The 27861-nt window shown below is 45.2% G+C and overlaps 6 protein-coding genes across 6 annotated transcripts; 2 read left to right on the plus strand and 4 right to left on the minus strand.

The window, feature by feature from the left end:
• Positions 1 to 242: 242 nt before the first annotated feature.
• Positions 243 to 1300, minus strand: SERLADRAFT_436201 (uncharacterized protein; the record flags this gene model as incomplete). Its single annotated transcript, XM_007316497.1, has 3 exons — positions 243 to 388; positions 442 to 980; positions 1119 to 1300. 3 exons carry the CDS (start codon positions 1298 to 1300, stop codon positions 243 to 245), a joined length of 867 nt encoding a protein of 288 aa, XP_007316559.1.
• Positions 1301 to 11778: 10478 nt separating this feature from the next.
• Positions 11779 to 12111, plus strand: SERLADRAFT_347807 (uncharacterized protein; the record flags this gene model as incomplete). The annotated part of the gene is made up of 1 exon (XM_007316498.1): positions 11779 to 12111. A coding segment is annotated over one exon (333 nt), but the record flags the coding sequence as incomplete, so codon positions are not given.
• A 3121-nt stretch (positions 12112 to 15232) lies between these two features.
• Positions 15233 to 16736, plus strand: SERLADRAFT_436206 (uncharacterized protein; the record flags this gene model as incomplete). The annotated part of the gene is made up of 2 exons (XM_007316499.1): positions 15233 to 15749; positions 16318 to 16736. The coding sequence occupies 2 exons, from the start codon at positions 15233 to 15235 to the stop codon at positions 16734 to 16736; spliced, it is 936 nt and encodes a 311-aa protein (XP_007316561.1).
• Positions 16737 to 18288: 1552 nt separating this feature from the next.
• On the minus strand, positions 18289 to 19592 carry SERLADRAFT_463410 (uncharacterized protein; the record flags this gene model as incomplete). Its single annotated transcript, XM_007316500.1, has 3 exons — positions 18289 to 18562; positions 18644 to 18815; positions 18867 to 19592. The coding sequence occupies 3 exons, from the start codon at positions 19573 to 19575 to the stop codon at positions 18469 to 18471; spliced, it is 975 nt and encodes a 324-aa protein (XP_007316562.1).
• A 2216-nt stretch (positions 19593 to 21808) lies between these two features.
• SERLADRAFT_463411 (uncharacterized protein) lies at positions 21809 to 22669 on the minus strand (the record flags this gene model as incomplete). Its single annotated transcript, XM_007316501.1, has 2 exons — positions 21809 to 22267; positions 22324 to 22669. The coding sequence occupies 2 exons, from the start codon at positions 22572 to 22574 to the stop codon at positions 21925 to 21927; spliced, it is 594 nt and encodes a 197-aa protein (XP_007316563.1).
• Positions 22670 to 24745: 2076 nt separating this feature from the next.
• Positions 24746 to 26703, minus strand: SERLADRAFT_463412 (uncharacterized protein; the record flags this gene model as incomplete). Its single annotated transcript, XM_007316502.1, has 4 exons — positions 24746 to 25315; positions 25338 to 25967; positions 26024 to 26107; positions 26164 to 26703. The coding sequence occupies 4 exons, from the start codon at positions 26701 to 26703 to the stop codon at positions 25001 to 25003; spliced, it is 1569 nt and encodes a 522-aa protein (XP_007316564.1).
• Between the last annotated feature and the right edge of the window lie 1158 nt (positions 26704 to 27861).

The following is a 27861-nucleotide window of genomic DNA, read 5'->3' on the forward strand; positions in this document are numbered from 1 at the left end:
CACCCTAGTGTTTGTCTCGCCGGGGCCACGCTCTAAAGAAGACGCTGGTGCAGCGGTAGTATCATAAATATTACAGTTACATTGCTTCATACAAGTACATATTTCTGATAAATTTTGAAATCTATTTACAAATTGGGGAGCCATCCCCGTCTTTCCTTTATTGCTCGTGCAACACCCCAGAGCAGGGGCCACTTTGTTGTGGTTTACTTCATTGTTTCATGGAGCAAAGGCACCCAAGTGACCTAAGCTCCAAACTCTTTTCCCTGAGCCTTCATTTCATTGACCTGTTGGTCATAGAAGAAAACTCGGATTTCCTCGTACGAACGACCGGCCAGAGTATTGAGCTGATTGTCCGGTTTTTCAGTTTCTGATTGGCGCGCCTGGCGCCCTTGATTATTTTTTTATTGGGCGGCCTGCGCCCCGTTTCTGCAATTGCGGGACATGTGTCCTTCTTGGCCGCAATTGTAGCAGTTCCCCTTGAATCTGCGCATCTGTCCTCCTTGGACCACACCGATATCCATGGGGGCTCCCTGCCCTGGTTGCAGCCTGACAGCTTGAACCTGTGAGAATGATTTTGATGGTTTGATGACCCAGGGCACCTCTGGGATTGGTTGTTTTTGGTGGTCTCGCCACCTTGGTGCATTTTGTAGAGCTCTATGGCCCTACCTATTTTCCAAACCTCCTCTGCTGCTTGAGAGAGATTCTCATTTCTCATATCCTGCAGATAAAGCTGTTCTGCAATGTGAGGGTTCACATTGCGTTCCAGCAGCTCCACTGCATGTTCATTACCAAGGCCCCCTTGGATGGAGAGGGCCAGGAACCGGGTTACAAAATCATCTGTCCTCATGTTGCCTTGTTTGAAGGAACGGATCTGCTGACGCGCCCAGTCGTGCTCAGCTTGCGGCTTGAAATATTTTTCAATCTCTACTTTGAGATCATCCCAGGTGGGCCACACTCCCGTGGTGTAGCACTCCTGCAATCTAACTTGGGCGTATCAACCCGCCACAGGTCCCTTTAGTCGAGATAGCACTGCAGTGGCTACCTGAAAATTGTCGGCAAATGCATCCCAATTTGCCTTAACCCATATTTGGAGTTTGATCCACCATTCGGCAAATCACGCTCTGTCTCCCTCGAAGGTGCCAGGGTCAGCGACGACTTCGACTTTCTTATTGAATTTCTTCTCAACCGAGGGGGTTGCTGCAGGGGGATTTGCCTGCAGCTCGGCGAGTTGGCTCGTTAATGCCTGAATCTGCGCACGCATGTTGTGCAGCAGGGCATTGATATCTGGTTGCAACGACATGTTGACTTGTTCTCTTTGTAAGGTAATGTAAAAAAAAAGGTAACTGGGGGTCCCTGCTTGCTATCTGCGGATCAACCTCTTCCCAGCTGAGTATCGGATCTCAATCTCTGACTACCCACACTATAGTATTTGAAAATTATATAAAAGTATTCGTAATAAACCCTGGTCCGAACGGTTGTCAGGGGGTGGTTCGCTTGTTAAGCTGTCAACCCTTCTCCAGACTGGCGGAGGCAAGTGCCTGGCCTGGTCAGAGGAAAGAGAAAGTGAAGTTTTATATGTAAATTCTAATCAATAGTGGTTCCACACCGACTGCTGAGCTAAGTACTCCCCTTAACGCTGGGGCCGTGTATTGAAGGTTTTGTTTCTTCTCCCAAAGCACTACAAGGCCGTCGCAAAGAGCGCACCTATCTGCTATGCGGGATATTCCTAAACAATAACCAAATCTCCTTCACCCTGGAGTCCGGGTGCCCAGTGGGACTTTTTGCACAACGTGCGAGAGAGTAGAAGAGCGAGTCCTATTGTAACAACCAAGAGTTAATTACTCTGGCGCACACAGGAACACACTATAAAGGTAGTGAATGGGGAGTGGTTGCCCCTTAGGCTGCAGAGAGTTAGTTGGTTAACAACAGGAGGACTCGCTGAGGAGTCTCCTGGATCTATTGGGGTATATATACTAATACAGAGTGTTTGTACTTATGTATTGTACAGTTGATAAAGTTAGTGGCTGATGATGTCATGGGGCCTAGCCTGCATGACCAGCTCCACTGTGTGAGAGAGTTGTATCTAAAATAAGAAGAAGGCAATGCGGTGCGAGAAAGAGGAGTTTGAACAAAAGGGGAAGTGCCGTGGGGCACCATGTGTGAAAGCTAAAGTGTACAAGGTTAATGTTACGATAACACAATTTTTGGACTTTCCCTTTACTTTTATTCTCCGCTTTAACCTTGTACTATAGCTTTCACACATGGTGCCACGCAGCACTTCCCCTTTCTCACACCACATTGCCTTTCTTGTTGTTTTGGACACAACTCTCTCACACAGTGGAGCTGGCCATGCGGGCTAGGCCCCATGACATCATCAGCCACTGTCTCTATCAACTGTATAGTACACATGTACAAATAACCCTGTAGTAATCCTAAGGGGTAACCACTCCCTCTTCATTCTCTTTATAGTGTGTTCCTGTGTGCGCCAGAGTAACTAACTCTTGGTTGTTACAGTTAAAGCGGAGAATAAAAAAGAAGGAAAGGTCCGAAAATTGTGTTATCGTAACAGTGTGCAAAAACTACAGTATAAAGTTAAAGAGGAGAATGAAAATTAAAGGTCCAAAAATTGTGTATCGTAACATCAACTCAATCCACAACAGCACCTGTTCCCTCTCAGGCTGCCACATCATCCACACCCTCATCCACTAGCATTCGTTCAACAAGTGGCAGTGCAAGTACTCGTGCTCACAGTGTTTGAGCCACACTTCATGAGCTTTTCAGCTTCCCGCTACCCGGTTGTTCCTCACCCAATATTGCCTCACTTCTGCAGTTTTGGGCTGCTGGACAAACAGCATTAGCATGTGAGGAGGAGTACCATGACTTCATCCAGGAAGAAATTAACTCTGAAGCTTGCCCAAGCATTACTGTAACCTAACTTTTTATTTTTTACATGCTCGCCAGTATTCCTCACTAATCTACATGCTATTAATATTGTGTTTTGATTCTTTATTGCAGTGTATATATTCTCATGTAATTTTATCTGTCATATTAAATAATTAACTATTGCCTCTATGCCACAGTCCTGTGCTTGACCTTTGATGAGGTCAAGTCAATGAGGCTGACTCCGTCTGATGGCGTCTGACTCTGAGGTCTGACCTCGTCAATAAAAACACTGGCAAGCACATACAACTGTATCACATAACATGATGGTCACCATGGCACAACATTATTTACACAAATTATATGATTAGGTTTTGTACCAATAAGTATGTATATACTGCTTTTTGTTTCTTGTAGGAAGGCACTCCCTTGTAACTACTATATGGTCCAAGGTTACTCAGATTATAGAGTTTTTGTTTGGACATTATGGAGGCCTGGAGAAGTACACAACAAGATGAGATTGGAATAATTACCTAATTAAAATCAGTGTTTTGCGTATAAGTCACCACAATCATCAAAACTTAAGACTTTGTTTGCAAGAATTTGCTTCTAATGTAAAACCACACAATTCTGTGCAATGTCAATGATGAAGGCTGCCTGTTAGAAAACCACACAAAACAAACTAAAAAACAATCCTCCCAGATTCCACGGAACTTGTTTGTGGGCAATGCCTCCTAGAACAATGGGTGCTCTGGTTGTTTGTGGGGTGGTAAACTTTATGATCCTTCAAAACAAAAACCAAGTGGTGTGGGTTTGAGGAGGAGGGATAGTTGAAAGATAGAGGCTTGATGCTGAACTGGATTGGGGGCTAAGATTAATAAAGACAAGTACTACTTTGCTAATTGTAGCATAAGGCAGGTTTAAGAATAACAAGGATGATGAGAATCCCAGTGATAGCAGGCTCCTAATGCACAAACTGTAGTGCTCAGAAGGACTTTAATTGAAAGGGATGATGTCATACACCAAAGTTGATTGGTAGCATGAATAGGTGTCAATAACAAAGCAAATATTCAAAAGACTTGCCTTTACATTGCACAGGCACAGTGTTTTACTTTCCATTCAGTACTTTTAGCAATTTTCCGCATCGCCACTGGCTACACTTTGCATTGTGCCCTCACTTTTGTCATTTCCCTTACCCCTTTCTTTACTTAGCCCCACCATGGGCCCTCTCCTTTCCTTTAACTTCTCACCAGATGGTCGTTTGGGGATCCCTATTTTAGTCTCCTTGTGCTTCCACCACATCTGATGTTACCGCTCTCCATCCGCTTCTGTTGCCAATCCGTTAATCACCATGTGCCACTGCTAATATCAGTAAAGCCCCGGCGGCCGGTCCAAACTGGGAAACAGGTCCGTCTTTATGACATCAATCTTCCATCATATACTATCAAATCATCGGTTGCTTGTCTCGCCTGGCTGGAACACGGGTGGGTAGTTTTGGAGTTGGAAAAGGTCCATCCTCTTGTGTCACCCATGTACATTACCACCCCATTTTCTTGGGTGCATTTATCCTTCATCTATTGTCTTTGCTACAGCTACACTTATCACACGCTGTCTGGGACACATCTGTTCCAGATTGGAACTGCTCCCCTCCCTTCATTTGACCAGGTGGTCCAATACAACCAGACCATTGGTAAGGCCATGGAAACATCGTATTTGGACTAGGTGGTGGACCGGTGGACCGGTGGCTCTAGTTCTTTTTTTTCAGCAGAACATTCATTTGCAGTGCAATTGTTTTGATTTTTGAATCATTTTTATCAACATATATTTTTTTTAGAATGCCTGACTGACAACAAGGAAACTGTGTTGATACTGATATTATTTTGCCTTGCCCTTTTTTTTACTGCATCTTCCCATGACATCATGATTTTCTTGCTCTCTTTCTGCTATTGGAATTTATTTTATGGCTGTACAAACCTGTGACATTACATACACAGGATTTGTTGTTCATGTTCTATCCCTTTCTTTTCCTTATTTTGACAATCTTATCCTTTACTACCTACACAGGATTTGTCAGTGTATATTCCTTCCTTCACATCCTTTCTCATTTTTTTTGCACAGCTATACTGTGCATAGCCTACTTTTCTTTTACTATATAAACCCCTGTATTTTATTGTAAAAACAAGAAATCCAGTCCAGACTTCTTCTTTAATCTCAAGTCCACTACTCACTATTACTTGTGATCCAGTGTGGTCACAACATTTCACACTGCTACTACTGTCAATTGCTGTCATTGTCACTCTCCACTTCAGAAGTCTTTGTTATCCCTTTCAATTAGAGTCCTTCTGAAGACTACAGTTTGTGCCCTAGGAGCCTGCTATCACTGGGAACCTTGTCACCTTGTCATTTTCAAACCTACCTTGTGCTACAATTAGCAAGGTAGTGCTTGTCCATACTCATCATAAAGCCCCTATCTTTATCTTCCAACTATCCCTCCTCCTCAAAACCCACACCCATACATTTCTGGGGTTTACTTTGAAGAATTATTATATGTACCACCCCACGAACAACCAGACCACTCCACTGTTCTAGGAGACAAAGCCCATACACAAGTTCCGTGGAATCTGGGAGGATTGTTTGTTAGTTTGTTTTTGTGTGTGGTTTTCCAACAACAGTTTTCATCATCAACAGCCGAAGGGCCTAGTGCATGAGCTAAACTAACTCCCAACCTTGTAATCTATTCTGCTCCCCAGTGTATCTCCATTGTCGATGATGAGAACTGCTGTTAGAAAACCACACACAAAAACAAACTAACACACAATCCTCCCAGATTCCACGGAACTTGTTTATGGGCTTTGCCTCCTAGAACAGTGGAGTGGTCTGGTTGTTCGTGGGGTGGTACGTATAAAGGTCCTTCAAAGTAAAACCCAGAGGTGTATGAGTGTGGGTTTTGAGGAGGAGGGATAGTTGAATTTATAGAAGATAGGGGCTTAGTGATGAGTATAGATGAGCACTACCTTGCTAATTGTAGCACAAGGTAGGTTTGAGAACAACGAGGATGACAAGGTGACGAGGTTCCTAGTGATAGCAGGCTCCTGGGGCACAAACTGTAGTGCTCAGAAGGACTCTAATCGAAAGGGATAACAATGACTTCAAAAGTGGGAAGTGACGATGACAGCAATTAACAGTGGTAGCAGTGGGAAGTGTTGTGACCACACTGGATCACAAGTAGCAGAGACTAGTGAACTTGAGATTAGAGAAGAAGTCTGGATTGGAGTTTTTGTTGTTTTACAAGGTAAAATACAGGGGTTTATATAGTAAAAGAAAAGTAGGCTATACACAGTATAGCTGTGCAAAAAGAATGAGAAAGGATGTGAAGGAAGGAATGTACGCTGACAAATCCTGCATAGGTAGTACAGGATAAGATTGTCAAAATAAGGAAAAGAAAGGGATAGAACAATGAATGCTGTGAGTAATGTCACATGTTTGTACAGCCATAAAGTAAAGTCCAATAGCAAAAAGAGAGCAGGAAAATCATGATGTCATGGGAAGATGCAGTAAAAAAAGGGCAAGGCAAAACACTATCAGTATCAACACAGTTCCTTTATTGTCAGTCAGACATTCTAAAAAAATATGTGTCCATAAAAATGATTCAAAAATCAAAAATAATCGCACTGTAAATGAATATTCTGCTGAAAAAAAAGAAACTGGAGCCACCAGTCCACCACCTAGTCCAAATCCGACAGTTCCATGGCCTTACCAATGGACTGGTTGTGTTGGACCACCTGATCAAACGAGGGAGGGAGAGGAGTAGTTCCAATTTGGAACAAGTGAGTCCCAGGCAGCGTGTGGTAGGTGTAGCTGTAGCGAAGACAATGGACAAAAGATAAGTGTACCCAAGTGAATGGGACAGCGATGAACATGGGCGATGCAAGGGGATGAACCTTCTCCAGCTCAAAAACTACCCACCCACGCTCCAACCAGGCAAGACGAGCGACCGATGTTTTGATAGTATATGATGGTAGATCAACGTCATAAAGATGGACCTGTTTCCCTATTTGAACTGGCCGCCGGGGCTTTGCTAATATCAGCAGTGGCACGTGGTAGTCGACGGATCGGCGACGGAAGCGGATAAGAAGTGGTGACATCAGAAATGGTGGGGGAGCAAAGAAGATGAGGAGGAGGAGGGTGGAGGTGACGAGGAGGTGAACTAAAATGGGGATCCAGATACGACCGTCGGGTGAGAATAAAAACGGGAGTAAGGGACCCATGGTGGGGCTAGGCAAAGGAAGGGAAGTGAAGGAAACGACAAAAACAAGGGTGCAATGCAATGTGTAGCCAGTGGCGACGCAAAAATTTGCCAAAATGCCGAAATGCGGAAAGTACCGAATGGAAAGCAAAGGTGAGCGTGACTGGATTGCCTAATAGAGGTGGTGCTGATTAGCCACAAGTTCGAAAAAGGCAATATTAATTACTATTCCACGTGGCACTGTGCCTGTGTGGCACAAAGGCGAGTCTTTTTGAATATTCGCTTCGTTATTGACACCTGTCCATGCTACCAATCAACTTTGGTGCATGACACCGTCCTCTGTCCTCTAATTTCTGAAGGTCACAGTTCTGACAGCCTGTAATGTACTGACCCAGCTGGGTTGTGTAGGACGGGCAGCCTCTCACTCAGCTGGGTCATTGAGGATGGGCACAATAATATCACATCTAACATGGCCTGGCTGGTACACTCCACCGGACTCTGCTGGCCCTGTCTATATATTAATATTACCAGGTAATAATTTCCTATCTAAGATGGACAATCATAACTATATGGGCTGGCCTGGACAGCATGTAGACCAGCCCAAACCAGTTGTAGTCACCCTGGAAAGTGAAAAAGAGTTCAAAGTCAAATAAGTTGTGGATGCACACTTGAAGTGCAGAAAATTAGAGTTCCTAGTCCTCTGGAAGGGCTATGGAGATAAGGGCTTAGAAACCAGAAACCCGTCTGGACAATCCTCGTGATGCTGTTTGTGAGTTTTATTCTAGATATACCTTAAACTCAGTCTCCTACTTAACTTTCTTTCTTCTTTTTATTTTAGACACTTGTGCCATGTGGCACTTTCCTTTTATTTCAAACTCCACTTGGACTTTCACTTTCTTGTGCTGTACAGCTTCCTTGTACTATTAGTTACAACTCTCTCACATAGTGGGGCTGGTCACAAGGGCTGTGCCCTATGATATCATCAGCCACCACCTTTATCAACTGTATAGTACATATGTACAAACAAACCTAAATTAGTATGAAACCTCAATAGATCAAGGAGGCTCCTCAGTGAATCCTCCTGTTGTTTACCCACAACTAACTTGATTCTACCATCAGGGAGTTTATCCACTCCTTCCCGCACCCTCTCTGCTTGTTGTAGTTGCGTGCCAGAGCAAAGAACAAAAAGCTTTTGATAAGTTTAAGGAATCATTTACAATGGCTCCTATTCTGGCATTCCCAGAACAACTGAGGGCATATGATAAATAGTAAGTGGCTATACTATAAGAGAGAAAAAGAGACCATATGTAGTTCAAATATGTTTGTATCACAAACACTAAGTATGGAATCCACTCCAACAAGGAATTGTATTTTGAAAACTATCTATTTATTTCTGTAGGTCATTGGCAGTAATTAATAATGAAATCATCCCCATAAAATCCCTTTATGTTTTCAGCTCATACAGTGACCTCAAAAACCCTTTCCATGTTAACTCTGGGTGTCATGCATGAAGCATACCATCAAATAGCTTGAGAATTGCACTTAGCTTTGGTGGAGTCATAAATAGTACATACTCTTGGCTGTAAAATTGCCCCATAGGTCATGTGATTTGGTTGATTTAAAACAGCAACACCATGGAAAGGGTTTTTTCACTTTTGAATTGAAAAGGGTATTTGGTTATTATCAGTACTTGGTATAGCCTTCTTTTGCCCTAAACACTGCCTGAATCTTTCTAGGCATACTTTCAATTAATTTCTGACACTCCTTAACTGGTATCTTCTCCTACTCCACTTAAACCCTTTCCCACAATTCTGTGAGGCAACATTAAACTATAACAAAAACAATACCCATCTCTGTCTGCACTTGCAGGGAGTAAAAGGTATGATGAGTTTTTTTTGAGGTCAATAGGTGCTAGAGATTATAGCAGGTAGAGGACTGATGATAAACTTAAAGGTTTCTGATGAGGAGTGAAGCAGTTTATTCAAGTAATAGAAAGATAAAGAACTATACATGAGTATGTAGGGTTTTTATAGCTAACTGTCTATCTCTCAGGCCGAAAAAGGAATAATAGAAAAGTGGTCTGAAGAGAAAATCAACCAATAAAAAAAAGAAGAACTATTGTATGACTTCAAGGATCAATCAGCTGGTGAGAGAATGTACTAATAATAAGTATTGTCACGCATGTTCAGGAACCGTATTCTCATAATGAGGTACAATCCTGACTAAAGTGTTTATTAATATCTCCAGGCACTGATGGGGCTTGGAGCTGGTTGGCAAGATCTCTACTACCAGTCCTTACCCATTGTGCTGGCTGGCTAGGAGTACTACCCAGTCTCTGATCTGCAATATGAAGTGGTAACAATGGTTAAGAAAGCCTGTGAGGGCTATGAGAAGCAAGATAGCAAAAGATACCTCTAGCCCTAGAGCAAAGGTGTAACAGGGAAAGTGTCTGAAAGCCAAGACATGGGACAAAAAGATAAGAAAATAAGAAAATATAAATGGTCCTTACAAATTCATGAATCATATTGGGGGGGTTTTCATACCCTGCAAGCCTCCTCTTGAGATGTCCAGTAGAATTTAGGTCAGGAGACTGTGCAGGCAAACTATAGTGTTGGATGCTTGTTCCTCTAGCCAGTCCTTGACCTTCCAGCAGGTATGCTTGGGGTCATTATCCTGCTGAAAGATACTTTTAGAAGGATTGAGACTATAATACTCTTGGGTTTTCTGGAGCTTATCCTTGAAAATTTAAAGGTAAAGGTCCCCATCCATCCTACCATCAATCTTGGTAGCAAATCCAACTGCTTTCTAAGTCATACAGCACCACATCATTAAGGAATGTTCTCCAAACTCGAGGATTCCATCTACCAGCTTATTACTAAGCCCCTTACTTACCCTTTTCCATGCTCATTTGTGTCTGTCTGACCCTAGGTGTTATGATCTCTATTAGACATTTAAAAACTACTCATTTCTTTTTACTCATTGGTTATACCATCGGACCGATGACTCATTTCCTTCACGTACACTTCTGTTCCTCTCGCATTCGCAGTACCTATTATAGTACTTAGTCCTCAACAGATGGACCTGCCCTAGATAGGACCTAACTCCTATCACCAATTCCTTTCCATTATAAATACCATGTAACAGCAGTAGTATTCTCTAATATGATTCTACGCAGTTTACGCTTACAAAGCTAGACTCCTAAGATCAGACTTCTACTCAGAAGAAGACCAACTCTCGTTGGAAGAACTCCACTCAGAACTATGTTCTCGAACTTGTCTTTGGATAAGTCTCTTTACAAACCTCGACAAACCCTCAGACTTTGTTAAGCACTTTGTGCGTAACAAAAGAATCGTATTCTAACCAGAAGTCCCACCTATTTAGGTTTGGGAAGAAAAAGTCGACAAAATGTCGCAACGACCAACAACCAGATCCCAAAGAGCAAGAGGAAGCTCAGACAACCCACAAACAGCAACCCCACCGACGTCATCTTGACAAGAAAGGATAGCAGCAACACCTCCCTTTCCCCAACCAGATGTAACCCGACTCCACACCAGAGAACAAGCAGACATTTTCTATGAAGCCAGAACACGTTGGCTACAGTACTACGCTACTGCCCACCACACAACATGATCCCCCAGTAACTGTAGAAGACCTCTACGACGAAAACAACTTTGAAGAGTTTGCAGCAAGCGGCGACCCAATACCACCTCCCACTCCACAGATACTCCCTGCCGCACCTGCTCCATCCCATATCCCACCACCATGCACCATGTCTAACGCTGCAGCCCCCAAACCCACGATGATCGGGAAAATTGATGACTTCGATGGAACCGCAGATAAAGCCCAAAGGTGGATATCGTCCACCAATCTACACTTTGATATCAACGACACCATCTACAACTCCGACAAGAAAAAGGTATATGTGGCCCTCAGCTACATGAAGGAAGGCAACGCCGCCTCATGGAGCGAAGCCAAGATGACCAAATACAAAGAGAAGAACGCCTACCCCACATGGGCAGACTTCATGAAAACCTTCACAACCAGTTTCAGAACGGCAAACATCAAAGGAACGGCCTCGGCTGCCTTGATGAAAATGAAGATGGAACAAGGAGAAAATGCAGTAGCATTTAACTCAAGGTTCATGCTAGATGCTGGGAAGAGCAGCATCAACAACCCCTCCTTCGCAGGGCACTCACCGGAAAGGAACTACTCACCATCAAAGACTGGATGAGCACAGTGGCGAACCTAGACACCAACTGGATCTGTGCCAACGCTATCTCGGAAGGAGCGTGGGGCGCCAGAAACAAAGAAAGACAGAACAACAGAAACCGCAAAAGTGGACCATCCACCAGCACCAGAAGATTAACTAAAGATGAAGAAGAATCAAGGAGGAAAGAGGGAAGATGCTTCATATGTAACGAGAAAGGACACATAGGAAGGAATTGTAAGAACAAAGGAAAAACTCCCGAAAGAAAGGTACGTCAAACCGGAACAGAAGATGACACCAAAACAGTGGTGGAAGAAGACAGGGTCCAAAACATCATGAGGATGTGGAGGGAGTTAGGAGAAGATCAAAGAACAGAGGCGATGAAAGAATTAGAATACGAGGGTTTTTAAAATGACGGACTACCCCGATGTTAGTACCGTCAAAAATGGCAACTGTAACAATAGCAACGATCAATGCCAACTCTTTACAAATTGATTGCTCATTGAAACAGAAAACCATTGGAACCAAAGCCCTGATAGATTCAGGAGCTACAGACGACTTCATGGACACAAAATTCGCCATCAGACACCAACTCCCCCTCCAAAAACTCCCAACTCCTATAACGTGTAAAAATGTTGACGGAACCACGAACAAAAACGGAAAAATTATGCATTGCACCTATCAGAGGATAGCTGCAGGAGGACAAAACAGGTTTACAAAGTCCCTATTGACCGGACTAGACGGAGAAGACATATTACAGGGATTTCCCTGGTTACGAAAAGTCAATCCTGTCATTAACTGGAAAGACAAAGAATTACCAAACTCGGACAAACACTCCATCAGGATGAACCAAACAACCACGGAAACAAAAATCAGGACAACCGCAGTAAACGAGGATGTGTACGAAACCATTCATAGATATGTATCCGACCAAACACCCTATCCTCGAACCACGATTCGATTAAAGGTCAACTTGGCAATGGAACACGCGCAAATACACGGAGAAAAAAAGGAGCATAACCTCCCGGATGAATATAAAGGGTATTCGGACATCTTTGACAAAAAGAAGTCGGAAAGACTCCTCAAGCGACGGGAATATGATCATGCAATCAACATGAAACCAGAATTCGTACCAACAGATTGCAAGTTGTACCCATTGGCACCAAAGGAAGACGAAGCATTAACAGAATTCTTAACGGAAAACTACAGAAAGGGATACATCAGGCCGAGCAAGTCGCCACAGGTGTCCCCCTTCTTCTTCATCGGCAAAAAGGATGGATCACTCCGACCGTGCCAAGATTACAGAAAACTGAACACATATACCGTGAAAGACCCCTATCCACTACCCCTGATACCCAACCTCATCGAAAAATTGAAAGGAGCCATCATCTTTACAAAACTAGATCTACGTTGGGGATACAATAATGTAAGGATAAAAGAAGGAGGCGAATGGAAAGCTGCGTTTAAAACCAGCAAAGGAGTGTTTGAACCAACGGTCATGTTCTTCGGCATGTGCAATTCACCGGCAACATTCCAAAGGCTGATGAACGACAAATCCAAAGACTACATCAATGAAGGTTGGATGATCATATACATGGATGACATCCTCATCTTTGACACCAACATCGAAAGACTCCGAATCCGAACAAAACAGGTTCTACAAAGACTACGCGATAACAACCTATTCCTAAAACTAGAAAAATGCACCTTCAAAGCAAAAACCATTGAATACCTGGGAATGATTGTTTCCCACAATCAAGTATCAATGGATCCAGCCAAACTCGCTGGGATCCACGATTGGCCAATCCCGAAAGACACCAAAGGCATAAGGAAGTTCTTAGGTTACGGAAACTTCTACAGGAAGTTTATCGGTCACTACTCTGACCTTGCCAGACCCTTGAATGCCTTACCAGAAAAGGATAGAAAGTGGAACTGGACCCACACTGAAGATGACACTTTCAAATTGATGAAACACAAATTCCCGACTCCTCAAAACTGTCAAAGATTGCTGCAGACACCAGCAAACACGCCACAGGAACTGTTTTAATGCAACCCGATGACTAAGGACAATGGCACCCATGTGCATTTTTCTCCAAAACTCTATCCCCCGCTGAAAAGAACTACCAGATATACGACAAAGAGTTATTAGCGGTAATGAGAGCTTTAAAAGAGTGGAAACACTTACTTTTGGGAAGCCCCCACACGATCCAACTCCTGACAGATCACAAGAACCTGACGTACTGGCAAGAAGCCAGGAAACTCACACCGCGACAAAGAAGATGGCAGCTGGAACTGTCACAATACAATTACACCTTGGAACACGTACCAGGAACCCACATGGTGGTACCCGATGCACTCTCAAGAAGACCTGATTTATACGTCAAAACAGAAGGAGATAACAATGACACACACGCCTCAGCGTTCCTGTATCACACACAAACAATTAAAAACACAATCAAGCAAGCCATACTCACAAACGATAATTATCCAGGAAGAACGAAGAAAGACAATTGGAAAAAAGAAGAAGGACAGTTCTTTTATCAGAATAAATTACTGATTGACAAAGTAGAAGAACAAAAGATGATCATCAAAGATCACCACGATTCCCTGTCCGCAGGACACCCAGGAAGGCTCAAAACCTACCAGTTGATCAAAAAGGCCTATTGGTGGCCAGGAATGATGAAACAAGTGGAAGAATACGTGAAAGGATGCGCAACTTGTCAATAAGCGAAAGTAAACACGCATCCCACCACCGTACCATTAATCCCAAACCAGACCCCAAAAACCACCGAACCGATGAAGTACCTATCCGTAGACTTCATAACTGATTTACCAGAATCTTCAGGATACAACAGTATGACGGTCGTGGTAGACCAAGGACTTAGTAAAGGGGTAATCCTCTCACCTTGTCATAAAACAATCGACGCGCTCGAAACCGCACGAATCTTTCACAATTCCATTTTCAAATGATTCGGATTGCACGATAAACTCATATCCAACAGGGGACCACAGTTTGCCTCTGAAGTATCCAAAGAACTCCACAAACTCCTGAACATTGAAACCGCACTCTCCTCTGCATATCATCCCCAGACGGATGGACAGACAGAACGATCCAACCAAGAACTGGAGATCTACCTCCGCATCTTTTGCCAGAACCAACCGCACAGCTGGGCAGAGTACCTCACAACCGCGGAATTCTGCCACAACCAAAGACCACACTCCACAAACAACCAATCACCATTCTACCTCCTCATGGGATATAAACCCCGAGGAATCCCGACCAAACACAGATCCACGAATATCCCATCAGTGGAAAAACAATTATCTGAACTGCTTAGGGCAAGGGAAAACGCCCTAGAAGCACATGAACTCGCGAGAAGCAAGATGATGAAACAAAACAACGGAAAGTTCACGTGATTCTCCGAAGGGCAAAAGGTGTGGTTAGAGAACACCAACCTACGAGAAAAAGCTACCGAATACAAGAAGTTTAACATGAAACGCATTGGACCTTTTTGCATCCAAGAAAAGATTTCCCCGGTAAACTACCGACTATCCCTGCCTCCCCATTGGAGGATACACAATGTTTTCCACACATCCTTTCTCACGCCATATACGGGAACCAACACTCACGGCCCGAACTTTATCCGACCACCACCTGACCTGGTCAACGAAGAAGAGGAATATGAAGTAGAAAGTATTCTTAGACACAAACCCTGGAAACACGGGCGCCGCTACCTGATTAAATGGCGCCATTACCCTCATTCCAAAAACTCATGGGAACCAGAAGAACATTTAACCAATGCTGCGGAGATACTGGAAGCCTATAAGAAGGACCACAAGCTGCGTTGAAGAGACAATCACCCCACTACCAACAATCCTCTGTCTCTCAACGCAAAAACATGTCTACTTCTAACTCCACCGGCTTCCCTATCACCACCTACTCGATACCTGGTGATGCCAACTTGCTAGCCAATGAACGAGTGTCTTTTGCCCGTGGGCAACGACACAACCAAGCCGACGTCACTGACACCATAGAATTAATGTCAGCAAAAGATGCCTATACCTATCTCTTTTATGAGACCGAAAAACGCTGCCCCCATGTGTATCACGCTCTTTCTTCCATGCATACCTTCCTTGCCATAGACCTCGTAGCTGACGAACTCCTAAAAGCCATAGACTCAATACATTCATTGGAAAACGAGCATTCGCAGCTCAACAGTCAGGACTCGAGTATCTGTCGGGCAATCCGGATGGAAAAGTTAGTTTTGGAATCTTTGGAACGACACTTGAGGATGAGCTCCTCGAATGGGCAGACGGAGTTGACAAGGGAATATTTGGAATCAGGCGGGAGGATATTGCTAAACGAAGCTCGCACGCGAATAGAGCGAGACGGTTGTACGAGTACTCCTCCACCCGGTTTGTTTCTCCGGTCCCTGTCGCACCCAGACCAGACCAGTGTTACCCCGGAGTGCACTTACTGTAACAACCAAGAGTTAGTTACTCTGGCGCACACAAGAACACACTATAAAGGTAGGGATGAGGGAGTGGTTACCCCTTAAGCTGCAGAGAGTTTGTCGGTTAACAACAGGAGGACTCACTGAGGAGTCTCCTGGATCTATTGGGGTATATATACTAATACAGAGTGTTTGTACTTATGTACTGTACAGTTGATAAAGTCAGTGGCTGATGATGTCATGGGGTCTAGCCCGCATGACCAGCTCCACTGTGTGAGAGAGTTGTATCCAAAAATAAGAAGAAGGCAATGCGGCGCGAGAAAGAGGAGTTTGAACAAAAAAGGGGAAGTGCCGTGTGGCACCATGTGTGAAAGCTAAAGTATACAAGGTTAAAGCGGAGAATGAAAATGAAGGAAAGGTCCGAAAATTGTGTTATTGTAACACTTACCACATCATCACCCATTGACCTACGCTCATCCCGTTGGGGGAAAAATATATTCCCACCGTCCCAACCAGCCCGATCTCACAAGAGTCGAGCCACTCCAGTCCCCGTTCCATTGGGTCAAACCCAAAACCACTGTCTCCCCCATCATCTCCACCTCGACCAGTATCAAACGCCCAAACCCATCGCCTGACGAACCGACGAGGAGCCCGACGCGGCTGGCAAGAGGTGATACTCCAGATCCCCACCGCCAGAACTCCATCAAAACAGCAATCTTGTATGTCGAAGGGACAGAAAGACAGTCCGCCTGGCACAATGCACAGGCCTAAGACTGGCTTTCCCTCCAACCCAATCAATGTAGATGACGACGCAGCCATGATCAATCAGTTGTACGCAGGAACGTACGACCTGGGAGATGACGATCCAACCACTCCCCAATCCAACACCTCATCCAACACCCAACAAAAATACCATGAAGGTGTTCGTAACAACGCTCCATACTGCTAAAACTGCGGTCGGAGCGATCATCACACATACTATTGCAAAGCCTACTATTGCCCTGACTGTGACCGTCGTGCACCGGGACATAGTTTTATCTGGTGTCCCATCCGCAGGGAAGATGAGGATAGGATTCTGATGGAAGGATGACATGGAGACGTCAGCTACGACAACAGTTACAATATGGACGGCGAAGGTACAGAATTTTGGTGAAACTCGGAGCAAGTAAGGGGGTTATGTTACAATCTCTATTGGACATTTAAGGACTACTCATTTTTTTTTACTCATTGGTTATACCATCGGACCAATGACTCATTTCCTTCACGTACACTTCTGTTCCTCTCGCATTTGCAGTACCTATTATAGTACTTAGTCCTCAACGGACAGACCTGCCCTAGATAGGACCTAACTCCTATCACTGATTCCTTTCCATTATAAATACCATGTAACAGCAGTAGTATTCTCTAATATGATTCTACGCAGTTTACGCTTACAAAGCTAGACTCCTAAGATCAGACTTCTACTCAGAAGAAGACCAACTCTCATTGGAAGAACTCCACTCAGAACTATGTTCTCGAACTTGTCTTTGGATAAGTCTCTTTACAAACCTTGACGAACCCTCAGACTTTGTTAAGCACTTTGTGCATAACACTAGGTGATTGATTTTAGTCTCAACATATCATATTACTCTTTTCCAGTCCTCCAAAGTCCAATCCTTGTGAACATAGGCAAAATCTAAACAAGCTTTGTGATGCCTAGTAGAGAGAAGGGGGAGTTTGGACTTCACCACATATACCAGATTTCATCAAATGAAGGCAAGCAGTATTGGATGAAAGGAACTAGTTGATGATGCTGGTAGGGCTTTGGTCACTTTAACAGCATTTTCAGCTTTTCCAGAGATAATAAGACATTGGGCATGTCAAATATTGGTAGGAGAAAGCTTGGAAGGATAGCCTTTAATAGCTTTAGGTAGGGTAGAATGCTCTTTGGAGCAAAGTTTGGATATAGTAGAAGGGCTAACACCAGTCTGCTTGGCAATGGCTTCACCAGAGTAGCCAACATCAAGCAATAAAAGAATAGAGCTTTTTTGAGTAAAAGGGAGGGATTTGACCATGATGGTGGTTGAGAATCAGAAGTGTGTGATTTTTTTTCAAGCTCATACATACCATTTGTATATATATCTTTGTTTGTACCAACACATAATGGCAAATATTCAATGTTTTAACTAAGGTTCTAGTCATCAGTTCAAAAGTGAAAAAACCCTTTCCATGGTGTTTTTGTTTTAGATCAGCCATATCTCTATAGCATGTGAACCAAATCACATGACCTATGGAGCAATTTTATAGCCAAGAGTATGTACTATTTATGACTTCACCAAAGCTAAGTGCAATTCTCAAGCTATCTGATGGTATGCTTCATGCATGACACCCAGAGTCAACATGGAAAGGGTTCTTGGAGTCACTGTATAAGCCAATGCCTGTGGTGTTAGCGCCAGTTGTTTAGATGTGCAGCAAAAAACGGACTGCTCAGAGTGTCTAGGAACACTCTTAGTAGAGGCTCTGAGCGCCAAAAAAAAGATAGACATAAACAGCGACGTGATACAAGAATATCTGTGACCACAAAGACAAATTTTTTATTTCCATAATAATGTCGAGCAAGCATTGCGCAGAGCTAAATATATTCTTCAGCACTGTTCTTTCTGATACATCTGCAGATTAAGTATGTGATATAAACAATTTCATCACGGTAAAGTCTGCTGCGCTAGCATTGACAAGAGGCTTTTGATACGATCCTGCTTTTGTTGACGCCGCTCGAGCAGTCTCGCCTTTGTCAGCCTGGCAGAAAATATGATCAGATACGGTGACAAAACATGATATATAGCAGTTATGCTCTCTTGTAGTAGGAGTATAACTTACGCATCTACACTCATTTCTTCCACCGCATCAGAAGATCTGGAAAATCCTCTATCATGATTGTTCAATGATCCCAGGGCGCATTCCGCACCATCCTGACTCTTATCAGGCGAGTGTGTGCGAGGTACAATCACAGGATGTTTCTTCCCCGCTTCAGAACTGGTTTCCGCCTCGTCTGGACTGTTGAAGACCACCTTCCCCATACATAACTCTGGCACAAACTCACCAGCAGTCGCATTCAGATTATGCTCCATAGGCATTGATGGCGATGGTGACAGCACTTTATTTGGCAGTTCGGATATTCGAGCGTTTTCGAGATCCTGCCCATGCTGATCTTTAGTCTCCTGTAACCAAGCTTGAATAAGCTTTTTTTGTTCATTCAGTTGTTGTTGGGTAATATCTTGCTCCCTCTGGATTCGCTGCCTTTCGTCCGCCTCCTTTATCAGCTGGTGCTTATTCCCAGCCTCCTGCTGTGTCCGCTCGCTCTCTTTCTCTGGCCAACTCTTCAATTTTTGCTCGTGCAAATGCTTGTTTTTTGACTCCTCACTCTCTACCCGAGTAGGATGGCTATCTGCAGACCTACCAGGTAAAATTGGTGGTGCTAGACTATGCTTCTTCAAAATTTCCGGGGTCAACTCTACGCCATCCTTGTTCTTTATAGTGTCCTTCAATAAACGAGAGCCAGGAACAAACGGGCTAGCACTGGTGCTTAGACTTTGTCCACCGCAGACGGCTGCAGTTGGTGGCGGTGAACCCCGTAGTAGTAGACCATCTTTCTTCAACTCCGTACCATCGTCACTCCTAATAGTCACCACAGATGAGTGGTAGCTGGGAATAAATGGGCTAGCGCTGGTGTTTAAGCGCTGTTTGTCACAGATGGCTGCTCTTAGTGGCGATGAGCCTGGTAATATTGAATCATGATTTATCAAATCCATGTCACCTGATGAGCGACAGCCAGGAACAAATGGGCTAGCACTGGTGTTTAAACTCTGCCCAACAGAGACAGCTGCAATTGGTGGCGGTAAACCTGGTGGCGGTAGGTCGTGGTTTTTCAATGCCATGTCATCTTCAATGCTAGTATCCTTTCCCGATGAGCGACAGCCGGGAACAAATGGGTTGGCAGCTGTGTTCAAACTCTGCCTACCAGAGATAGCCGCAGCTGGTAGCACTGAATCCGACAGTAGTGGCCCATTCGCCTTTGCTTCTGTACCATCCTCACTGTCGATAGTTATAGTCGATGAGCGATAGCCAGGAATAAATGGGCTAGCACTGATGCTCATACATTCCCCACCAGAAACTACCGTATTCGAGGGCGAATGGGATACAGTGGAATGCGAGCTGCAGCTGGTTGTGCTATCAAATCCAGAGTGGCCGGCCGCATTAGGTGTGTCCCCCGCCACCTTCTTAACCCGTTCCATCTTCTTTTGCTCCTGCAGACGCTTCTGCTTTGATTGTTCGCTCTCTATCCGGATTGGACGACGGTTTGCACGAGATGAACCCTTTGGTAGTAGACTACACTTCTTCATAGCATTTAAATCCAACTCTGTGCCGTCCTGGCTTTTGATAGTGATCTTTGACGCGGGAAGGGATGGAAGAAATGCACTAGCACTAGTGTTTAAACTCTGCCCACCAACAACTCCTGTAGTTGGTGACAGTGTCCCTGATCCATCTGTATCATTGGAAGGTAGAGGAGAGGAAGTGAAGTACGAGTATCCTTCATTACTAGGCATTGCCGATGAATGATCCATTGTATGTATACCGGGAAGACGTGGGGACTGATGGTGGGGCGACATTAGCATTCCGTTCTGCGAATCGGGGGAAAGACCTCCTTGCTGTTGTTGAATCGTGTCCTGGAAAGGATGAGGAATAGTTTGTGGGTCTGTCGACGTAACGTACTAGAAACCATAACTTTAGTGTCAGATACGGGGGATACTGCATATTATGGACTACTGAAAGACAATTCCACTGACGGTGTAATTACATTGGACGAGCATTTGTCCAGGGAGGAGTCCCGCTATCTGAGTTTGATCATGATGAGCAGGATATGGAGGAAATCTTGGTCTAACGGCAGTTGGTGGAACTCCAGGGATATTGGAGCTTGAAGGAACACCTGCGTGCCAATGAGGCATCATGTCTGAGTAAACGGGTGATTGATAGGTTTGTTCTGGATTAATCTGCTCGTTATAAGTTATTTGGTTTTGACTATGGGCAGGATTATAAACAGAATGATCTGCGACGTGTAGCGCAGGAAGTGTATATTGACTTTGGGGAGACATTGGCTCGCTATTTGGATATTCAAAAGGAGGCTGGTATTGATGCGGTGAAGTGCCATGTGGTTGAAATGTATACTGGGAAGGATGAGGAGCTGGATGCAGATCCGTTCGCGTAGTGTAATACTATAATACGTGTTAGATACTAGAATGATATGACAGATGGCCGATAGAAGGCGGAGACTGACGGAGTAGGTACATTGCACGAGCATTTGATCAGCAGGCAGGTCTTGATGTGGATGAGCAGACGACATTTGATTGTGGTGGCTACAATCAATTTCGCGGATCTGTGCCACTGGCTCAGTGTTTCGATGTCAAAGCTCTTCCAAATGACTATCCCGCAAACGATGGTCAGGACTGAGAGAGATGCCAGGGTAAAATATGATTGCAAGATGGTAAGATGGTACGAACGAAAGGTGGCGATAGCTTTCCCTGCTTCGAATTTGGATTGCCGTCCCAGCGCCTCCGAGTTCTGTAAAAGTAATCACTTGAGTGCGTCAATCTCCTCGTATGGCCTGTTGTGTAGTAATGATGTGCCTTATCTCTGCCGCATGTTCTCCTCTAACCTGAGATGTAAATATACACCACAGGAGCCCACATGCCTTGTTTGTAAATCCTTAGTCAACGTCAAAGGTCTTCCCTGGTAGGTGAGATTGCGGTGGGGGGTACTGGCAATTCTTAGGTGGAAGCTTTGAAGCAAATTGAAGTGAAAACCGAGGAAGATAGAGTTCACTTATTTTCCAGCCTCCTGCCAATCGACCTGCAGTTGACACTAAATGTCGCGGAGAATCAAATACCTCAGGCCTTCGGCGTTGTTGACTTCTGCAGCAGACTTAAAATAATTATTGTAGCAATAAGCTTGATAGCATAAAGGAAATATTTTATTGATACAGCGCAGAGAGAAAGAGCACGTTACATTACTAGTGCACTAGCTGATAAACGAATTTAGAAAAAAGGACTGTGACTTCACAGCCAACCAAGCAATCTTCAAGTTTTGCATCCAGACTAGCATCCTTAGGATTTCAGTTCCAAGGGAACTACTGAATCAAACAACATATCGCTTCGAGCAGATGAACTGGATATAGTGGTAGCACTGTCCAGTGCAATCTGAGTTGGGTGTACCACCGGCTTCTCACCCCGCTTGGTTCTTGTACGTTTACTTCTCATAGCTTTGTTCGCAGCGTTGCCCTCCTCAACTTGCTTGCTCTGTGTACCCCACATCGGGCGGTGACGCCCAGAGTCGTCATGAGCCGTTATCAATGAATCGACCGGTGTGAGACCAAGTGGAGAGAGAGGTACCGTATTCGGCTTTTCTTTACACAGGGGCATGAACTGTAGGAGGAAATCACGATCATATCTGAGGGAATGTGGTGAGTGAGAAAGGTCTTACGACTATTTGAGAATGGTTTATACCTGAATTTTCCATCCTTTGCGTTGACATTAAGCTCTACTTCTGGACTTTTGATACCATCTGGGTATTTGATCTGTCCGAGGTCTTGAATGAACTGAGCAGTTGCATATACTGAAGGAAGGGACACCAGGACATCTTTTCTTGAGCTGCTCATAGCAGGAGGGCCAGGTCGAGGTCTGCCATGAAAGAGTGGCGATGTGGTGGAAATATCGATCCCCATAGGATCGACTTCCGTGCCGATACTGGTATACATAGGTAGGGAAGAGATCTTGACATCTTTTTGTCCGTCTTCTTGCGTCTTCCTACGCCTTTCTTCCTCCGCTTCGATGCGTAACGTCCCCACGATGCGATGCAGTTCCTCAGCTTCCCTCTTTAGCCGCCGTTTCTCTTTCAGTCGCATCTTCTTGGTCTCTATTTCAGCTCCACCAGGTGAGTCAGATGAGGCTGTTCCGCGTTTCTTCAAATCATCCAGACTGACTTCCATACCATCAAGGTCCCTGATAATCACTTTCGAACGCGTGCCTGGCACAAACGCCTTGGGGGAGGTTGATTTACGCTGAGGTGCCGCCACAGCTGGCGAGGCATTTTCCAACTCAATGTCTTGTGCCGTCGGATATACGGGCAAAGAGGAATCCTTACTTAGTCCCACTTCATTGCGCTGAGGTCGTATTCCACCACCAGGACGTGCATACGGCGTGAATGCATGTGTACGAAACTGAGAGGGCTGTGTCAAAGAATGTGGCTGATGCGCAGGAAGATATAATTGAGACGAGTGTTGCTGAAACTGAGGAGAAATTTTAGGAAGTTGCGCGGAAGATAAAAGTGGGTCGAAATTAGGTTGAGACGATGCCTGTAAAGACCTAGCACTCTGGAAAAGCGCCTGTAAGTCAATCTTGACTGTAGCTGGCTTTGTAGCAAACGGCACTGCGGTGGCCGAAGGGATGGGAGAAATTGGTGCGGATGTGAATGAATCCATGCTTTCGCTGTTAATGGTAAGTGTAGCGCTGGGAGAGGACCTGACTGGAGCAGACGCGTCATTTATTGAACCAAACGTAACTGCGGATCCTTATGAAGAGAGATAACGTCAACAGTGCTATAAGAAATTAGAAACGCACACACCTTGTCTTTGGGAGCCAACATGACCCTGAGGCACACTTACGCCTTCTTCTATATTCACGCCCTGAGCGAAGTTACATGGTCTACGGGAGTGGGTCGTCATGCTTGTTGGTGATGTGGTATTGTTTGGAGCGGCCTTTTGCGGCGGGCCTTTTGCCCATGCTGAGAGTGCCGAGTTCTTTGATATGGAAGCAGGTGATGATTTTTTCATCCTATGCTCCTTGGGATGTATGGTTTGCAAGTGCTCCAAGTACGTCTTTAAGGTTCTATATATGACATTTAACTAGCCAAAGCTGGTTCGCATTAGAAAACCACTCACGAGTTCGGATACGATGACCTGGAATGTGTTGCGTGTGGGCAAAGAACAAGCAGAGATTAACTATGTGTTTGGGACAGTGATAGTTCGAGCTTTCCGCCTGTTGGGAGCTGAGGTGTGGTGGCCTGGACGGTATGTGGTGTACTGACAATGAATAGTGTGGTGGCAGGATGGTAACAAAGAAGTCAGGATGAGAGATGTGTTTCCTCGCTTCATGTCCAACGCACCTTGCACGCGTTGTGGAGTTCCTGCACATTTACATACAGCAACGGGTGGCAACATGCGGCATGGGGGAGGCACTTGATGGGTCTTGAACAAGCATTTACGGTAACAACCAGGCAAAACCAAATCTGTAGATCTGCGAAACCAAAAAGTGAGCTTGACCTTGCTTCATATGGTCCAATGCATTGTTTTCTTTATCCAGGTTTTCTGAGAGATCGACAATAAAGGCGAATAGACGTTGAGTTCTGAGCCCATGATTATTTCGGTGAAGAAAGAGAAAACGCAATGGTCTGTGCCAGGGCAAACGGCAAATGTCGCGGAGTATGAAACATCTGCTTCTTGCCTTGGGCTGAATCGTTGCCGTCGCCATCCAACTTTCATTATTACAGAGTAAAAGTAACCGCCCTAGTGACTGCAACTGCAAGATATCCTTGCTACCTTAATTGTTTTTATTGGTGTTCTTGTCGAATCATATCCAATTACCTGCGAAAACTTAGAACCAAAATACTTGCCTTATACTGGTAGTGAGAAGCGAGCAAACCCCCTCAGGCTCTCCCTGCTTTCCTACGCTCATCCTCCTCCTTTCGCTTCCAATCCTCTTGCTCCTTCCTTTGCCTATTTTCCGTGACCAGCTCTTGATGTCGATGAATAGTATGAGCAACAATCCGTGGACTGGCAACTGGAGCATACCTTGCCTTATTGGGCTCTGAGCCGAGGTCTTTTATAGACACTCTTTTGTCTGGAAGAAGCTAATGGCTGTGTGCCAAATGAGTTGTCTGCTGGAGTATATTGCTCACAATGTACCTAGCGTACTGAATGAGAGCGGTAAAACAATGTGGAAAATGTGGGAGGGAGGCTCTGCAGTCGTGTGTGCAGACATTAGTGCAGAACATGGATGGCGAATAATGATGAAAAAGAGAATGAGAGAATGCAAATAGTGAGAGAGAGAAAGGACCAAACCGAAACGAAAACCAATGTAAGATACAAAAAAAATGAGGATGCGCAGCGAAGGAACCGACGATAATCTACGATGACACCAACTTGAGCAGCTTGTCACTGTCCATTGACTTGCCTGCAATCCTCCTTAGTCTCTCCTCATCTTTGTCCATGCCTGCTCCGCGTAGCATTATCGCCATGTATTCGAAAGCCTTGGGTGCATCAATGGCAATATCGTCCAAGAACTCAGCCATCGGTGTGAAACCGTCCTCGAAAGCACTCGCATCACACGCTCCCTTGTCCGATGCTTGCGCAAAGAACTCCCCTACCAATCGTGCATCGGCCTCCTTTCTCTCCAACGCTGATGCTACCAACTTGTCGACCAGCCTGAACCTATGCTCCGGCTGGAAGATTCGTGAAGTAAACCTCAGCTTCTTCTAGATTCCTGACACCAAAGAACTCCTTAACATCCTCATTTATTTTCTTCTGTGCTTCGGCTTCTGTCATCGAGTGAACGTCCGCTGTAACACTCTCAGCGGGCTCGTCTTCCGATACTCCTTCGGTAACTGCAGGTGTCGACTCTTCAGTAGGCTTCGACCGCGGGAGCAGCTGCAACTTCTTTCTCTGGAGAGGCTGTTCTGGTAAACCAGTCTGATTGAAATCCATGCTTGCCTTGCGACTTGGCGGTCGAGAAGACTTCACGGCGGCGGCTTCGGCAGCAAGTTCTGGGATCTGGCTCAGCATAGAGAACGTATTCGAACTAGAATTTGTCCGTGATAACGCCTCGCGCTTCAAGCTCTGCTCTTTCTTGCCACCAACGAACATACTGCTAGGTCCAAACGTCACAGGTGTTGCCTTCTGGATCTTTCCGAAGTTCGACAGATCACCAGCTTTGGGTGGGGGTATTGGAGGACCAGATCCAACTGCCACTGCCCATCCATCAGGGCCAACTTGAGCATCACCTCCGCGCTCGCCACCTCTCCGTGACCCACCACGAGACATGCTCATTTGGCGCTGATACAACTCTTTCTCCTGAGCCGCCTTCTCTTTGGCAGCCTAATAGGAATTATTAATCAGGGGCGTCCACAAATATAACTTTGATAATGACTCACAGCTTCGTGAACTGCAGCGAGCGTCATTGGTGCAGCCACAGCATTACGACTTATCCACTTACGCTCACGTAATTCAACCATGTCCTACATGAATGCGTTACTCAGTAAGAATGTCATAAAATATAGAGAAAGTGACTGACCTGAAGCATGAATTGCATACGTGAACTGACATTAGCACTCTTACCGAGTACTTTCATTCGGGTGAAGTAAACATCCATATGCGCGCGTGCCTTGGGAGTGTCCAGAATTTGACCAGCAGTAGCGAAAAGCTGGCACAAGCTCTCAATCTCTTCCTCCTCAGGGTTTTTGACATTGCCGAGAAGCTTCTTGACACACTCGTGCATGATCCGCCCTGTCAATATTTGCAGCTTCAAGAGCTCTCCGATGAACTTGATGAGACCTTGACGTTTCGCCTTCTGAGCTGCATAATGGTCTTCCAAATTTAGCTCGCTCTCTTCACCGCCGGCACCGCTCTTGTCGTCAGCTGCCTTGGCAGCCTTGTCCTCGCTTGCCTTAGCTACAGCGGCTGCAGCAGTCGCCTCCTTCGCAACCCATCCACGCTCGAAATCCTCTTGACAGCGGTTGAGCAGATAATTCCTGAACAGTTGACCACCAGCGATAGGCTTTCCATCAGCATTCTGGGTCCCGTCGTCTTGTACCTTGGGGCTGATTTGCTTCATTATCTTCCTACATAGACGAGCATACATCTCGCTCCACATAACCTCGTCAACCGCTCTCTCGACAACGAGCTGAATAACTCGAATAAGCGTGCGCGCACCCCGTTCCTTTTCACTAGTGTTAACCAACGCAATTAATTGATCCGAGATTGGCTGAAACTTTTGCATGGTCAGTTTGTTGAGAAGTGCCTTCACTTTATGGTCAACAATTTCAGGGGAGTCCACGTCAACCTGAGGCTTGCGTGATATGCTTCCAGCAACCCAGCGATTGGCAGACAATTCCAAAGGTGCAACAGGTTCGAGGGGAAGGCCACTCAAGCCCGAACCAAGCATAGGCGTACCGTATTCCTGGCCCTGACCCTGGTGTCCTGGGACCTTGCTCGCGTCGTTTCTCTCTTCTCCCCGTTTACTGCGAGTGCGATTGCTACCAACAGGATGCCCGGGTCCACCTTGACTTAGCGATCGAGTCATAGGAGGATGAAACTGCAACCCAGCAGGCCCACTGCCGACAGAAACGGAGCGAGCGCCCGAAGCCATTGCAAATCGCTCTTCACTAGTGAGCCTACTTCTACGTGTGGCGAACTTGCCCATCGAAGGGAACGAACCACCAGCTGCAGGTTTACCACCAAAGCCAATACCAAGGCCAACAGCGCTCTGGCGCATAGATCCACCAGGAGTCATAGCACTCGAAGCTTGTCGGTGACGTCCTGAACCGCCGCGAGCCATAGCGAATGAGGCTTGATCAAGGGGCTCGATACCAATTGCATCAAGAGGTGGAAGCATGTCTGGCTTCTCCTGACATAGAGACATGAACTGCAAGAGGAAGTCCCGATCGTACCTTGAGAGGCAACGAAATGTGAACCAAAGAACTAAAATTGGGATGGATCAGTTTACCTGAATTTGCCATCCTTTGCACCAACATTGAGCTCCACCTTGGGACTCTTGATACCATCCGGGTATTGAATCTGGCCAATATCTTTGATGATGCGAGCAGCGGCGATTGCAGAAGGAAGAGGAGTGATACATTTTTTTGAGCAGGTAAGACCTAGGGGAGCAGGTCGGCGTTCGACGTCAGTGGACATGTTGCCCTGAGGTAAATCTGATTGCTGATCTTCATGTAAATGAGTAGCATGAGCAGGAATCTTTTAACCAGAAACTGGA

This window comes from Serpula lacrymans (genome assembly GCF_000218685.1).
Source record: "Serpula lacrymans var. lacrymans S7.9 unplaced genomic scaffold SERLAscaffold_5, whole genome shotgun sequence".
NCBI lineage: Eukaryota > Fungi > Basidiomycota > Agaricomycetes > Boletales > Serpulaceae > Serpula > Serpula lacrymans.